The following is a 15,963-nucleotide window of genomic DNA, read 5'->3' on the forward strand; positions in this document are numbered from 1 at the left end:
TATAATGTCACAGTCCATGAGGTCGAGCCCCAAGTAGGGCTCCGCACTAACAGCTTGGAGCCTGCTTGGGATATGCTCTCTCCCCCTCTCTTTGTCCCTCCCCCACTCACGTGTATGTTCTCTCTCTCTCTCTCTCTCTTTCTTTCTGCTTCTAAAAATAAATAAACTTAAAAGAAATAGCCAAGATATATAGGCACCCTAAGTGTCCATAAATAGAGAAATGGATAAATGGTGTCCATAAACAGTGGAATATTATTCATCCACAAAAAAAGAATAAAATCTTGATATTTGTGACAGCATGGATGGACCTAGAGGATATTATCTAAGTGAAATAAATCAGACAGGGGAAGACAAATAGCACGGGATTTCACTCCTATGTGGAATCCGAAAAAATTCCACAATCAATGAAACAAACAAACAAAACAAACAAACAAAAAGAAACAGATTCAAAAAATACAGAGAACTGGTGGTTGCCAGAGGGGTGGGGAGTGGGAGGATGGGCGAAAAAATGGCGAGATCGTCTGTCACTAAGAAAACTCAATACCATACAAATGTCAAGCATTTTAAAATTGAGCTATCTACATACAATGTGGTATCAATCAAAATTCTAAAATGTACTTACAGAACTTGACAACCTGATTCTAACATTTACATAGATGATCAAAGAACCAAGAATAACCTGGACGTTTTGCTCAACGGAATACCAATACTTAAGGTAAAATAACTGAGTTTGAGATAAACAATGGATCGGAATACGGAGCCCATAAGAAAATCCATGCATATATGAAACGTGCTTGAAAACAGAGGCTTCTCTGCGGTTCAGTTGGGGGAAAAGACGGACTATACAATAAGTAGTACTGAGAGAACTGAGTATTCATATGAGAATCAGAGAAAATTAGAATCCCATCGCAAACCACATATAAAACTTAACTCTGGATGCATTCAGAATGTAAGTGTAAAAGAGAAAAACCTTAAACCTTTTAGAAGAAAATATAGAAAGTGCAGATTACCTACAAAGGATAAAAAAATAGGAGATCTTTCGTAAACAAAAATATCAAAGGCACAATACATTTAAAGTGCTAAGGAGACAGAGCATCAGCTAAGAATAATTCAGTCACCTCGCAAAACTCTCCTTCAGCAGTAGCAGTGAAAGATTTTCTTGAGAAAGAAAGACCTACTTACCCTTGCTAAAAGCAAGTACTACGGCAAAAAAAGAAAGTAAACCCAGAGGTAAGGAACAGAAAAAAACAGCAAGCAGGCCACTTCAACGTATGAGTGTATTTGTTCACTACCAGATATCTGCAACAGAAGCCTGTAGTTTTTCTTTCTAAAAGTTGATAAAGTTCTCCAAAGGCAAGCAATAATAAGAAAGATGGGGTCTTAAATGGACATTTAAACATGTTAACGTTCTTATGATGTTCTATGAGAGGATGGGTATATTGAAGAAATTCATGCATCGTTTAAAAAAATAGGTAAGTATGAATATTAAAACTTTAAGAGAAAACATTGAAGGAGCAGAAATTGCTTAGAAACATGAAACGTGTTTTTTACAGGAGAATTCTTTATTCTGTGAAATATAGTCCTATTTGATCAGTCATACTTTAAATAACACCACCAGTTTATTTTGTACATTTCTTTCCTTTTTCTACAAAAGGTTAAAGAAGCCAGGTGTATTTAACAACAACAACAACAACAAAAAGATGTTCACGAATACTCTCTTTTACAAAAACAAATTAAGTTTTGACAGTTTTAAAACCTAAATAGGGGAGCCTGGGTGGCTCAGTCAGTTAAGGATCTGATTCTTGATTTCGGCTCAGGTCATGATCTCACACTTGATCCAGCCCTGAATTGGGTTCTATGCTGAGCCTGGGGCCTGCTTGAGATTCTCTCTTCTCCCTCTCCTTCTCCCTTTGTCCCTCCCCACTTGCACTTATTCTCTCTCTCTCTCTCTCTCTCTCTCAAAAAAAAAAAAAAAAACCTAAATGTAATATGAAGCACTGTTTATTACATACAAAATATTCATGATAAAATGTTAGAGGCATTCCCTTTAAGGTCAAGAACAAGAAGATTATCACTCTTGAACAACATGGGGGGGTTGGGGCACTGACCCCTGCACAGTAAAAAAATCTACATATAACTCTGCACTCCCTAAAAACTTAACTACTAATAGCCTACTGTTGACTGGAAGCCTTAATGATAACATAAACAGTTAGCACATATTTTGTATGTTATGTTACATACTGTACCCCTACAATAAAGTAAGCTGAATCCTTGCACTTCAAACCTTTGTTGTTCAAGGATCAGCTATATTTGAATAATCAGGGAGTAAAGGGCCAAACCTTTCAGTATCTGCAGATAATATTGTGTCTAAATAAAAAAATCTAAGAGAATCTACAAACATATTGGAATAAAGAGACTTCAGCAAGACTACTGGATTTAAAATTTACACAGGGGCACCTGGGTGGCTCAGATGGCTAAGCGTCTGACTTCAGCTCAGGTCATGATCCCACAGTTTGTGGGTTTGAGCCCCGCGTCAGGGTCTGTGCTGACAGCTCAGATTCTGTGTCTCTCTCTCACTCTGCTCCTCTTCTGCTCACTCTTTCCATCTCTCTCTCTCTCTCTCAAAAATAAACATTATTTTTTTTTATTTACACAAAAATAAATAGCAACAACCTAAAAGATCTTTTAAAAGTAAAAGATCATATTGGAGCGCCTGGGTGGTTTAGTCGGTTAAGCATCCAACTCTTGATTTCAACTCAGGTCATGATCTCACGATTCATGGGATCAAGCCCCCCATCGGGCTCTGGTCTGACAGCACAGAGCCTACTTGGGATCCAATCTCTCTCTCTCTGTCTCTCTCTCTCTCTCTCTCTCTTCTCTTCCCCTCTCTCCCACTCATGCATGTGCACTCTCTCTCTCTAAAAATAAATAAACATAAATAAATTAAATTACAGTTAAAAGATCATATTTAGGGGCGCCTGGGTGGCGCAGTCGGTTAAGCGTCCGACTTCAGCCAGGTCACGATCTCGCGGCCCGTGAGTTCGAGCCCCGCGTCAGGATCTGGGCTGATGGCTCAGAGCCTGGAGCCTGTTTCCGATTCTGTGTCTCCCTCTCTCTCTGCCCCTCCCCTGTTCATGCTCTGTCTCTCTCTGTCCCAAAAATAAATAAACGTTGAAAAAAAAAAAATTTAAAAAAAAAAAAAAAAAAAAAGATCATATTTATTATAGCAAGAAAACTTAGAAGGTACATAAGAATAAACATAATAAAAGATATACAGCAGTGCATGAAGAAATTATAAAATATTTTTGAAGTGCACAGAAAAACCTGATTTAAAAGATCAAGTCCTATGTTTGAAGTAGGAAAAGTGAAAACCATAAAGATGTCAATTGATATTTATTCTATAAATGTCAATTCCCATCATAATCTGAACAGAGGAATTTTTAAAGAAATTTTACAAATTAACTCAAAATATAGCAATAAGTACAATAACAAGAGTACAAAATCAGTGTTGATACAGAAGGAAACAGAGGTTATTGATGAACTAGATGTGGGGGGAGGGAGGAAGAATACACGATAAAACAGAAACAGTAACTCTCCCCTCAGGGGCGCAAAAATTAAAATGTACACACTTCAGGGGCGCTCAGTTGGTTAATCGTCCAACTTTGGCTCAGGTCATGATCTCACAGTTTGTGAGTTCCAGACCCACATCGAGCCCTCTGCTGTCAGCACAGAGCCTGCTTCAGATCCTCTGTCCCCAGCTCTGCCTCTCCCCCACTGACACGCACATGTGCATGCTCTCTCTAGTTCTCTCAAAAATGAATAAACATTAAAAAGAAAAGAAGTACATGCTTCACAAAGAAAATTGATAAACACCAGCTATTGTTAAACACAGTCCAGGCAAGCAACCTGCCTGTAGTAGGCCGTGAGGTCTCTGCTTAGACTGACCCCCTCACTGCCATGCAGGGGAGATCTCTGGGATAAAGAGATCATTGCAATCTGTAGGACCATGACTCACATGCACATGGGTGAGGGCTGTACTTCATGGCCTGGCAGAACCTCACCCATCTAGCAAACTGAGATTTTCAAGACCCCCAAAAAGCCATCCCAGGGAATTGTATCTAAACATCCTGCAATATGCACTATTTCCTGGAAACTTAATTTTTTTTTTTTTTTTTTTTTTTCCGCTTCAGAGTTGATTGCGTGTTGGCCAATGAAAGTAGATTCAAGGACAACCACAGGAGCAGAGGGAGATGATTTCTGGAGGAAGAAAGAGGCTGAACAGAAAGACACAGAAGAGGAAAGTGGAAAAACAAAACTTCTAGGCCCTCCTGCAAACAGGCAACATGGGGGGGGGGGGGAATGAAGAAAAGACCGGCAACTCCTCCTTTGTTTCTTCCCCAAACAAAATGTAAATCAAGAGAGATCACAGGTGCATGAATGAAAAGTTCTTCAAGTGATGTGCCTTCCTGTTGCTTTTCTGAGCCTCACAGAAACACCGAAGGAGGAAGGAAGAACGTGATTTGCACTGGCTTGTGGAATTTAATATTCCTGTAAAGGTAATTGTGTGGCTCTTGATAATTCAGCAGTTTAGACTCATCATGACATTTCATCTTCAAGGGCTATTTCAATCCCTCAAATAGATTTTTATTCTACCACTCACACATTCAAGGATGAAAAAGGTACCTCACTGTATTAAATTAAATTACCTTTAAAACTTGTAGCTTTGCTTCAAGCTCTGTTCTTTTGAGAATCATTGTTCCATTAAGAGTCTCTATCCTGTTTTAAGAGAAAGGGAGGGGGGAAGGGAACAGCATGAGTGATTCTTTCAAACAAGTACCATCCTTGTAGATTATGCCACTTTGAGCACAGACTACACTTAAAAAAGCAACATAAATGTTATTATTTTCATGGCACTTCAAGTATCTGCACCTAGGCGGAATCTTCTGACAATATTCAGAGAAAGAAAATGGAACAAAAGCAACACAAAAACAAAATGTCCCCTAGAGAGGGAGGTTGAAAGAAAAGATACTGTTTAACTTGTAACCGGTGGCTCGCTTTATAGATGCCAGCGTATGGCAATGATTGTTGTTCTCTAATGGAATCTATTCTTACGGTCTCTGACTGAATCACCTATTCTATTTGGTGAATATTTACTGGGCATTTACTGTGTGCCAGAATTTAGATACTCATGCTTAGCATGAGGGGTCCAGCAATGAAACCAACATGCAATAGGGATTTTCAAACAGTGGAAGCACCATGCTCTTTCTTGGAAAAGGGAAACATCCTTTCTTTCCTGGGATGCTAGGGACCTTTACTCTGTAAATTGACTTAATTTTGCAGCTCGAACAAACAGAACCGAAACCACTAAGAGATAATAACCTTCACATGACTCTCACATCTTGGAACCTTTTAAGTGTATAAACCTTAATCCTAGCATTATCAGTTTGATGCTGTTCTTTTCTCCCTATACCAAATGCCTTTCTAAAAATAAAAGGACGTGTTCTATCCTGAGTGATTTGTTTTGTGGGCTCATGTTGAGGCCTTTATTTTGACTACTAAGTCAGCAATCTGAATAAGGTAACAAATTTCATGTGTTAGTCACACACCTAAATATTTTTAAAGTATTGGTTCAAATTCCTTCTGACAAATAAGCTGTAACTATTTATTAAGATTCAGGAAATCAAGGGGCGCCTGGGTGGCGCAGTCGGTTAAGCGTCCGACTTCAGCCAGGTCACGATCTCGCGGTCCGTGAGTTCGAGCCCCGCGTCGGGCTCTGGGCTGATGGCTCAGAGCCTGAAGCCTGTTTCCGATTCTGTGTCTCCCTCTCTCTCTGCCCCTCCCCCGTTCATGCTCTGTCTCTCTCTGTCCCAAAAATAAATAAACGTTGAAAAAAAAATTTTTTTTAAAAAGATTCAGGAAATCTTTCAAGTCATGGGGGAATGATAGCATTAAATATGGAGACAATTTTTTTCTCTATTTCTAATAGCATCATTCCCAAGATAATGAAATGATAATGAAAGCCAAGATGTTGTCTCCTTTCTCATTAGGATGGTCTTGTCTCTGGTCACGAGTGAGGATCCCTATGAATCTGTTTCAGTGGGAACTTTAATGCTGACCTGAGCTGAACAAGCAATAAATGTCTATGTGCCAAACCTCAGGAATACACTGGCCACCCTCTTCAGTATTTATACAGTTGTCTCTCATTTTCCTGACGTCTGAATTTCCATTTGTCTCCACCTACTACTCCTTAATTACATACCTGCGTTCTACCCACTTCAACCATTTGGAACATAGCCTCCTGATTCTAACTGCCACCATTTTCCCTGGGATTCTAAACGGCTCCAACCATATAGATTCAAGTTTCTCTGGAGTAAAGAGCTCCTTTACCCTGAACTCACAGGATCCACAGAGTTGGACCATCAGGAGTCCCACACACAGTAAGAACATCTTTGAAGCTTTAGACCAGAATAATTGAAGAGCATCCAGGGGATTTTCTATTGGCAGCTTGCAATGAGCAGCTGTGGGGTAGCTGAAGAGATCAGATCTTGGCTTCCAGAGCGGGTGGTCAAATCCTAGCCCAGTCACTTACTATATCATTGATCTTAATTCCACCTAACTTAAGCTTTAGACACTTGATCTATAAATAGAAATAAAACTAACATCACAAGGTGGCTGTGAAGGATGAGCGAGGTAATGCACACACACCCCACCTTAGTCAGAATAAATGCTTAAATTACTTAACCTGACAAGACCCATGCTCTGCCCCCTGGCCAACTCCCTGCCTTCATTTCTTATATTCTCCCTAATCTACCAACCACCCATCACACTGGTTGTTTCTCTATCTCTGGGACATGCCAAGCCCATTTTGAGAATTCACAGACCTCTCTCTTTGCCTGAAAGGCTCTCACCAGAAGTTCACATGACCATCCCTTCTTTTTCTTTATGTCTCAGCCCAGATTTCCCGTCCTCAGGCAAGATCCCTCTAAATGTAGGTAGAATCCTCTTACTCAGTATTCTACCCTGTTCCTCATTTTACTTTCTTAATAGCAGTAACCGAAAGTTGAAATTTCAAAATTACTTATTTTGAAGGCTTTCCTTGTCCATCTCCCTCCACAGATAATAAAGCACTACAAGAGTCCTTGTCTTTGTCTCTCCTAAGCCTATATCACAAAGCTGGAAACATAGTATTTGCTCAATAAATAGCATTTGAATGACTGAGGAAATTCCATCTTTTAAGTAATTACTGAAGTCTTATTAGGCTCTAAAGGATGGTATGGTAGAAAATTCAGTCAAATCTCTAGTTGGGGAGAACACTCTCCCATGAGTAAGTCTGGACTATTAGTAAGTGTGAGTGTGTGTTGCAGGGCAGGGAGGGTTGACCAGAGTTTTCTTCCTGCTAAATGGAACACTAGAAGACAAAAACAATTGGCTTGTGGTGTGAGAGTAAAAAACTCAGCCTTCCTGACCTTTTATTTGTTCTAACCACAAGATTATATCAACCATGGAAGCTGGACTAATTCCTCTCTATCCAAAGAGAATGTGGTGCCGGTTTAGTTGAATTTGACATTAAGATAAATAAATAAATAAATAAATTTTCTCAATGCCATCCCTCCCACACAGATGTTGGGGCTATTGATGTCCTCTGACTTTAGATGTTGACAATACTTTCAAGTTTGAGGAAACCTTGAGAAACAAAAGGGACTGATAATACACGTCTGTACCCGATCCCAAAGCTTTGGTGCACTGCCTCCCTTCTTGTGATCCTGAACAAAAAGCCTATTCATTCACTCAACAGGCATTGTGAGAGACCATAACATTTCTGAAGCCCCATGGGAAGCAGATGGATAGTTACGTTAACACGTTTCCTGAAGATCTGATCAGGTCAACGACTTGTTTGTGGGTAAAGCCTTCCGTGCTCACACCATTGATATTTGCAAGGACATCACCTGGGAGATGCCAAGAAAAGTGAGTGTTAAAACACTTGCTTGAAGAATCCCTCCTGACATGCAAATAAAACAAAACAAGCAAGCCCCAAACCTTAGCAACATAAAAGAGGGAAGAAAACTCAAAGCAGCAATCACATCCTGACCTTCGGTGGCATAAAGATTTCTTTTCTTGCTACTTAAATCATTCCCAACATGAGCAAAGTTATAAATTACCAGTTTGCAGGCCAGCGTAGTGGGCTGGGCTATCCTCCTGTATTTTGCAAATCAGAGTGCACATCTCAGAAGAGCACATGTTCTGGTTCTGGAGCCTGTAAGTCTAAAAATTCAAGTGATACATAATTATTATTCAAAAAACTCAAAATCTATGTGTCAAAAAATAAAAGGGTGTTGATTACGCAGCAGAACAGGTAAAAGTACAAAGAACAATTGGAAAGGCTTTCTTGAATATAAACTGAATCAAAGGTACCAGTCCTGAGATTCTATGATGAAATCTGTAGCCAACCCTTTCCATTAAAAAAAAAAAAAAAAAATCCAGGGTGAGACTAAAAGTGGGATAAGACTGGCTCAAGATTTTTCCATTTTCAAGCCTGACAGACCACCTGATGCTCTCATTATTACATATCTATTAAGAAAAATTAGGTTTCTTATTTCCCAATGGGATAAAACAATAGTAGCCAAAAAGCAAAGAGAAAAATCTCTGTGTGGTTCTCCCAAGCTAAAGCACTCATTACAAGAGCATATGGAACAGTACACATCCAGGAAGGGAGATGTGCCAACAATAATTATTTTAAATCAGAGCTCTGCAAATAATGACAATCTGCCCTGTATTTTTTCAAAAGTGCTATAATTGACGTGATTACCTTCTTGTCTAAGTGCTCTCTGGTATGCCTGCCTGAATACTCACCAGTTCATTAGTCACTCAACTAAATTAGAAAAAGTTATGCTTCGCCTCTTGCCTCAGTTTGTCAAAAGCAGCTTGGTTTTGTTTTTATTTTTGTTTCAAATTGTACCAAGAACACTCCATAAATATTGCTCGATACAGTGGCCCAGTGACCTATAACAAACATATTTTTCTTTGGCACACATTTAAGTTACGAAGCCTAGTTCCATTTAGAATCAAAATCAGTATCTGAGTTGAGTAATCTGATTCCTAAAGTTATTCCTATTACAGTACTGCTTCTCTGTGGAGAAATTAACGCCTGATGTTCACTCCTTCTTATCTTACAGACACACAGACTCCAGAACCAGAAGTCAATCATGTGCATGCAACTCCTAGAAACTTGACTTAGTTAACATCTAAGGAATCTCTATTCACTCTGCAAGGCATTTAGAATCCCTATATCATAAAGGTACGAGGGACCTTTAAAGGTCATTTATATTACACTTCCCTCTATGTCAGATCCCTTTAACAGCTTTTCTGCCAGGAAGTCTTGCTACAGCCTGGACCCTTTCAGGAATGAAAAGGTGATCTAGTCCATGCGGTACATGAACCAAAGCTCTAAGAGTCACTCCTCTGGGAAACCACCGTTGTAACAGCTCTTATTAGCAGTGCGAATCTGCCCTCCAGGTCCAGTGATCAAAGTGAGTACAATGAGGGGAAACATGTTGATTTACAGAGCCAGCATATATGCGCACAACCAGTGTAAAATTTGTGGACTGGGGACAGAGAAGAAAAGGCAGAAGCCCCATAGTTCTGGATTGAAATAGTCAAATAATCCCCGCCAGCCCCCCTCACACACACACACACACACACACACACACACACACACACATACCTAGTCTTCTAGTTCCCATTTTTAGAAGCCAATGACAGAATAATCCCCTGCATTTCTCAGAGATATAAAAGTCACATTGCCCTCTCTCAGGCCCAGTGACCTTTATTCTAACACCTGCCATTGTTTGATCTACTGGTACCGGGCACGTTACTAAGGACTTTATATGACGTATTGTTTCATTTGAAACTCCTAAGAATCCCACCAGGCAGCACCGAGAGAACATGAACTTGGTGTGTATGAATCTAACATTTGTGTTGCTATCAAACCGTGTGACTCTCACTAACAGTATAAAACTAGCACCCAGGGAAATCCAAAGGGGATATGTAGTTTCTTTGCCAATGTGCCCTTCACTTGGTAGACCAGAACCCAAATACATGTTAACCATGGGTGCATGATGTGGATACATGAGGCTCTATCTGGTCTTCAAAAAATTCCCAGAGTATTTCCCCTATTGGATGACTACTGCAAATCTTAGGACTGTTAAAGAATAGATTATGGTGTGGGGACGCTTGGTTAGCTCAGTCGGTTAAGCGTCCGACTTCCACTCAGGTCATGATCTCGCTGTTCGTGGGAGCTGTGGTGATGGCTCAGAGCCTGGATCCTGCTTCAGATTCTTTGTCTCCCTCTCTCTCTGTGCCTCCATTGCTCTCTCTCTGTCTCTCTCAAAAATAAATAAACATTAAAAAAAAGAATAGATGATGGTGTGGAGCTGGCAATGAAAAGCATATACCAAGAGGAAATTGGCAGAGGACTGGGTTCCTGCTTTACTGGAACACACTGCAGTTCAGAAATAAAATCATTAACTCGTGTTTATCTACAAAGGTTCTAGCTGCTGTAACCTGCTGTCCACTAATGACAGTTTTGACTTGTGCTCCATGTGGAGTCAGCATTCATGGTATGGGGGGGAAACATGGGGAAACAATGACATAGATCATAGAAGAGTTAGAAGAAAATCCTCATTTGTTACATTAAATAGGATAAGTGGGTAGTCATCGATCTTGTTTCCCGTAGCAACTGCTACATACCCTCTGGATAATTCTCATTTAAAAGCAAGCACAAAAGGCAGTGTCTCCACAGCAGAGAGAGAGAACGTTTCATATGAATGGGGAGTAAGAGAGAGTACTATGCTTCTAAAACCTCATAGAAGAATCATAGAGGTCACTGAATTTAAAAGTAGAATAGTTCAGAAAGTAGAAAGTATCTTTCTTCTTCCTATAGCCTTCTCCCTATTCCTTATAGCTAGGGTTCCATTTGGTTTCCTTATTCAGAAGGCATGTTTTACTTATTAGCAGTTTCCTGTTCCTAATCTTCAAATACACAGCATCTTTCCAATTTGGGGGTTGATATTCAGTCACCAAAGTTTTTTGAAAGCAGCACCAAAGTTAATCTCAAAGCTGATGTGCACTATAAGAATACGATTATGCAAAAGACTATGATTATTTAAAAGAAATGCCAAAGTGTGGTGGAGGAAAAAAAACCAATAATACATAAGCTATTACTGTTGCACTTAATTGGACTGGACTTCATCTGACCTAACTCACCATCTTTACAAATATGGCCATGAAAAAGCAGAGAGCAAATAAGAAATGAAATTTTTTTTTTATTTTTTTTTCAACGTTTATTTATTTTTGGGACAGAGAGAGACAGAGCATGAACGGGGGAAGGGCAGAGAGAGAGGGAGACACAGAATCGGAAACAGGCTCCAGGCTCTGAGCCATCAGCCCAGAGCCCGACGCGGGGCTCGAACTCACGGACCGCGAGATCGTGACCTAGCTGAAGTCGGATGCTTAACCGACTGCGCCACCCAGGCGCCCCAAGAAATGAAATTTTTAAGCTATTAGAAATTGAAACCTATATGAGGCACCTGGGTGGCTCAATCAGTCAGGTGTCCAACTTCGGCTCAGGTCATGATCTCATGGTTCGTGAGTTAGAGCCCTGCATCGGGCTCTGTGCTGACAGCTCAGAGCCTGGAGCCTGCTTTGGATTCTGTGTCCCCTGCTCTCTAGTCCTCCCCTGCTCACGCTCTGTCTCAAACTCTCTCTTTCTGTCTCTCTCTCTCAAAAAATAAACATTTTTTTTTGAAATGTCAAACAAAAAAGAAATAGAAACTTACAAAGACTGTTAGAAACTTCCTAGAGCATGAGACAATATGCAGGTAGACCCAAATGTTCTAAAATGTTTCAAATAGTAATTATAAGGTGTTGTCATTAAGGAAAAAGTCCAATTTTCTTCATCATATCCAAGATGAAATCCTTAGTATCTCAAAATGTAACAGAGGTTCCACACGAATACATGCAGTCCCATATACACAAATATACACGCTTTCAAGTATCTCTTGAATGCCAGAGAATAGATTTAAAATCTGATATACAGTACAAAAATGATTATGCAAAACACATCTTAAATGCAAATATATAAAATGCACATCTGTAATAGAGTATTTCACTTTCTTATTTAGAAGATCTGGCTGAAACCAAGTATTTCTGATCAGGCTCAGACTTACAGGAAAACTAAAGCAACTCAGAACAAGGAGCTGAGCAGGTCTCAGGGGTTTTATTTTGGCTTCAATGTTTTCTTGATGGCACCCAGCACGCTGAAAAACTCCCCCAAACCACTGCACACTGGATAAAAGTCACAGATACAAGTCACGGAGCCCATGATTCTCTGATCCTGTCTTCACTCTTCTTTGCAAATATCATACTATCAGTGCCACTTTCTTCATTAAAATCTGGAAAATTGAAAACTGCCCACCTGAATTTCAAATCCAAAAGTTCCATTATCTTGCTTTTCCACGGTAACAAGCTTTCTGTAACAAAAAAAAAAAAATTGAAAAATATGCATGAAGACCAAAGTATCACATTTGTCACATACGTATCATTAAATAACTGCCACAATTACGAACAGCTGACGTTCACGTAAACTGTAGTATGTGAGACTCTGTGTGTGTGTGTGTGTGTGTGTGTGTGTGTGTGTGTGTGTTGTCGTCCACAGTCTGAAGAGCTGTGCTCCTGAATGCCTTGGTGAGAGACACAAAAATACAAGAATCTCTTTACCTTTGAGACCAGGAGAAGTCACCTAAAGAACTTGATCTCGTCAAAGCAAGCTGAAAAATATAATAAGCACACAGTTATCCAAAGGTCCTTAAGACACAACTATGAAGTGTTGTAAATCACCAAGCACTTTGTTCTTTGTCACCTTCTTTGGCCCAGCTCTGGGAAATTGTTATGTAAAGGTAGTAATTTCCATTTTCTAGTGGTAGCAAAGGAGAGCGGGGAAGGGGAATGTTGGAGCATTAAAAGGCTAAATGAGGCTCAGATAATAATACACCCTGGCAAAAAGAGTCCACATAATGTGGCAAAACTCCAAAGCTTCCAAAAGGAATGTCATCTCTAATCTCTATTTAAAATAGCCTCCGAAAGATTAACCATAGCAATTTCTAATCACACGGAAATCCAAAGAAAACAACATCCACAGAATGGCATATAAAACTCAAATGCTTGATAGTTTTTTGAGATACTGATGAAATGACTGTATTTATTATAATAGTTCAATATGTTACTGTTTTTAACAGGATAAAATAATCTCCAAAGAACCAACTCATATGCAGAAGCACAATTCAGGTGAAACTAGGGACTCAAAACCTCAATTCTGCTTACGATTGATTTTTGCAGAAGGTCTGGAAGAGTGCAGTGAGATCTTCAGCCAAGAGAGCAAAGGAACCAAATAGTATAAACAACAGGAATACTATCACCTTTCCTCCTCGGCATATTTTGGAAAAAGATCCTATAAACATAAACTTCCGAGATACCTTCTACCCTTGTAAATAGGAAACGTAAGCAAAAGGCAGCATCTTGTTTTTTCAGGTGATGGCTGTTTTTCCTGTGTTTTTGTGTTATTGTTTAGGAATTAACAAATGGTAATCATCCCTTTCTCAAATGTTGGTCCAGTGGCCCAAAATGTAAACTGCAATCCTAGCTAACCCACGGGTGTTTCATGGTCAACCTGACACGCCTGTCATCTATCCGTGAATACACAAAAATGTCAGGGGCCGCTTGGGTGGCTCAGCCAGTTAAGTGTCTGACTCTTGGTGTTGGCTCAGGTCCTGATCTCGAGGGTTGTGAGTTCAAGCCCCACATCAGTCTGTGAGCTGACGCTGTGGAGCCTGCTTGGCATTCTCTTTCTCTCCCTCTCTCTCTGCCCCTATCCCGCTCATACTCTCTCTGTTTCTCTCTCTCTCTCAAAATAAATAAATAAACTAAGAAAAAAAAAAGTCAGGAGATCAACACATAGTCCAAACAAATAGAGGTTGAAAATCAGAAGGCGAAAAACACATAAAATTAATGCACAAACAAAACCCTTATTAAGGCATTTGTTAGGACAGAAGCCTACGTCACTGTAATGAATCTGAATTATCAAGTACGAAATGCCAGCCTTTTCACAAACTTTCTGAAATGGCTCAGCGTTCAGAATTTGGCTACTGATTGGTCAGTTAAGCTAATGTAAGGAAGAGATGATCTCTCCTCGCTTTGATGCAAATTAATTACGTTTTGGAATTCCTTGTCTTTTCAGTTCCACCCCTCAAATCATTTGCATCATCCTGAAGTCTGCAATCAGAAGGCTCAGACCCAAAAAGATTCTCTAGATTTGCCAGAAATTATTTATTTTCAATTTGTAAGGACTAACAATAGATGGCCCGCAACAATGTGCATAGTTTATTTCATCCTGATTTGTCCTACTAACCACAAACATGGGCGAGGGACGACTCAGCTATGCAGTAGGGCTCCCTTCTTATAAAAAAAGAGCAATAAACTTGATATTCCCAAGTATTTTTCATCTCGCCAGCACACTGCACTCACATTGTCTCAATCGACTTTCATTATTTGCATCTCCCTGGCTTTTATCCTTGTTTCTGATTGCAAGCTTCTTAGGTAGGTCATATCTACCTGTTACCTGTTATCATAACCAGGGCTTATATTTAAAAATACTACTCTTGCTATCAATATTCATCATATTAGTCACATATTCTTGTATGTGGAGACTGTATGTGTATTTATATAAAGGGTATGCTGGATCAAATACCTCGCCTCTGTACAGAATTATCTTTATCCTTAGAGCCACGTGGGGACTGTACTTGTTTTATTTTCTACCCCAGTGCCTAGTGCAGTGCCTGGAATATAGGGGAAACTTCAAAATAGCTAAATAGACAAATAGAAGTAAACTATTAGACACCAACGAAAGTAAGTAGTGGTGAAAGATCAAGTTCAGGAGAAATGCATTAAAATGTTCTTCAACTTTGCCCTTCATCAAATTTTAAATATTTGCAGGCAAAACTCAAGGGTAATCATTAAAAATAGAAAATTAAATTTAAGAAAATCCCAAACACGTGGCAACATCAAAAATGAAAAACAAAACAAAACAAAACAAAAAGAACAAAACCATCTCAGTCCAAAAACAGCAAGAACCATAAAGGATTAATAGGAAACAAAGGAAGTTCTAATGCCTTAATACATAACTGCCAAATGAATAAATGGTGGCCAAAAGGAATGAGTTATTTCCAGCCTTTCCTCAGCAATTTTAAATGCCCTTTTGCCAGGCAAATAATCACAGCACTGAAAGGAACCTTAAGATTTCATCTGGTCCACCTGTAACCTGCCTTCTAAAGTAAAAAAAAAATCATTCCAGATAAATTCAAATATAAAATAGTTTAACTCCACAAGACAAACCCAAATCCTCTACACAGAAAGCAATTTTCCTACTTTTCTCTGGCTCACCTCTCTATCTAGCTAATCGACTAGTTGAAAATATTTGCCTAGCACACCGTGAGGCCCACGGCAGAGACCCAATTCCTGTGGATCAACTGATTTGGGTTACCAGCGACACACACACAAAATCAGACTAAGTCAAATTGTAAATTAGTTTCTACTCTAGATCAGCGATGAACCTCTCTTAGGATGAACCTCTCTTAGGCACCTAATGTTTAAAGAAAAAACAATGTAAACAAATTAGGCACCATCAAATTCTCTGACACGTGCCACATCTTGACACACAGCCTCCTTGCATGTGATCTGGGCTGTCAGACTCAGGCCATGTGGAAAGGAATGTTCCCAGGGTTCAGCCCGTGCTCAGGCACCCGGGTATCTGCCGAAGTGGGAAGAAGCAAGCCTAAGGCCTTATCCAAAGCATCACCCTTTGAAAAATATTTTGCCTACAGCCCTTTTCCTAGAGTGAGCGGTCCTGTTCTA

At 39.7% G+C, this 15,963-nt stretch overlaps 1 protein-coding gene and 1 long non-coding RNA gene across 6 annotated transcripts in view; one reads left to right on the forward strand and one right to left on the reverse strand.

Annotated features, from left to right (window-relative positions):
* The window catches only part of LOC123598949 (cytohesin 1 interacting protein), a 78,227-nt gene that overhangs the window by 13,629 nt on the left and 48,635 nt on the right, over window positions 1-15,963 (reverse strand). For all 5 annotated transcript variants that reach the window (XM_045479891.1, XM_045479893.1, XM_045479890.1 and 2 more), the window contains 5 exons: window positions 12,775-12,824; window positions 12,473-12,527; window positions 8,160-8,262; window positions 7,853-7,946; window positions 4,707-4,776 (listed from right to left, as the gene is read on the reverse strand). In XM_045479891.1, coding sequence (XP_045335847.1) covers window positions 4,707-4,776; window positions 7,853-7,946; window positions 8,160-8,262; window positions 12,473-12,527; window positions 12,775-12,824 — 372 coding nt within the window. The remainder of the gene's footprint in view (window positions 1-4,706; window positions 4,777-7,852; window positions 7,947-8,159; window positions 8,263-12,472; window positions 12,528-12,774; window positions 12,825-15,963) is intronic.
* On the forward strand, window positions 626-4,351 carry LOC123598950. The gene is made up of 2 exons (XR_006712893.1): window positions 626-949; window positions 4,191-4,351. It is a non-coding gene; the product is annotated as an uncharacterized LOC123598950 (long non-coding RNA).

This window comes from Leopardus geoffroyi, chromosome C1 (genome assembly GCF_018350155.1).
Source record: "Leopardus geoffroyi isolate Oge1 chromosome C1, O.geoffroyi_Oge1_pat1.0, whole genome shotgun sequence".
Taxonomy (NCBI): Eukaryota; Metazoa; Chordata; class Mammalia; order Carnivora; family Felidae; genus Leopardus; species Leopardus geoffroyi.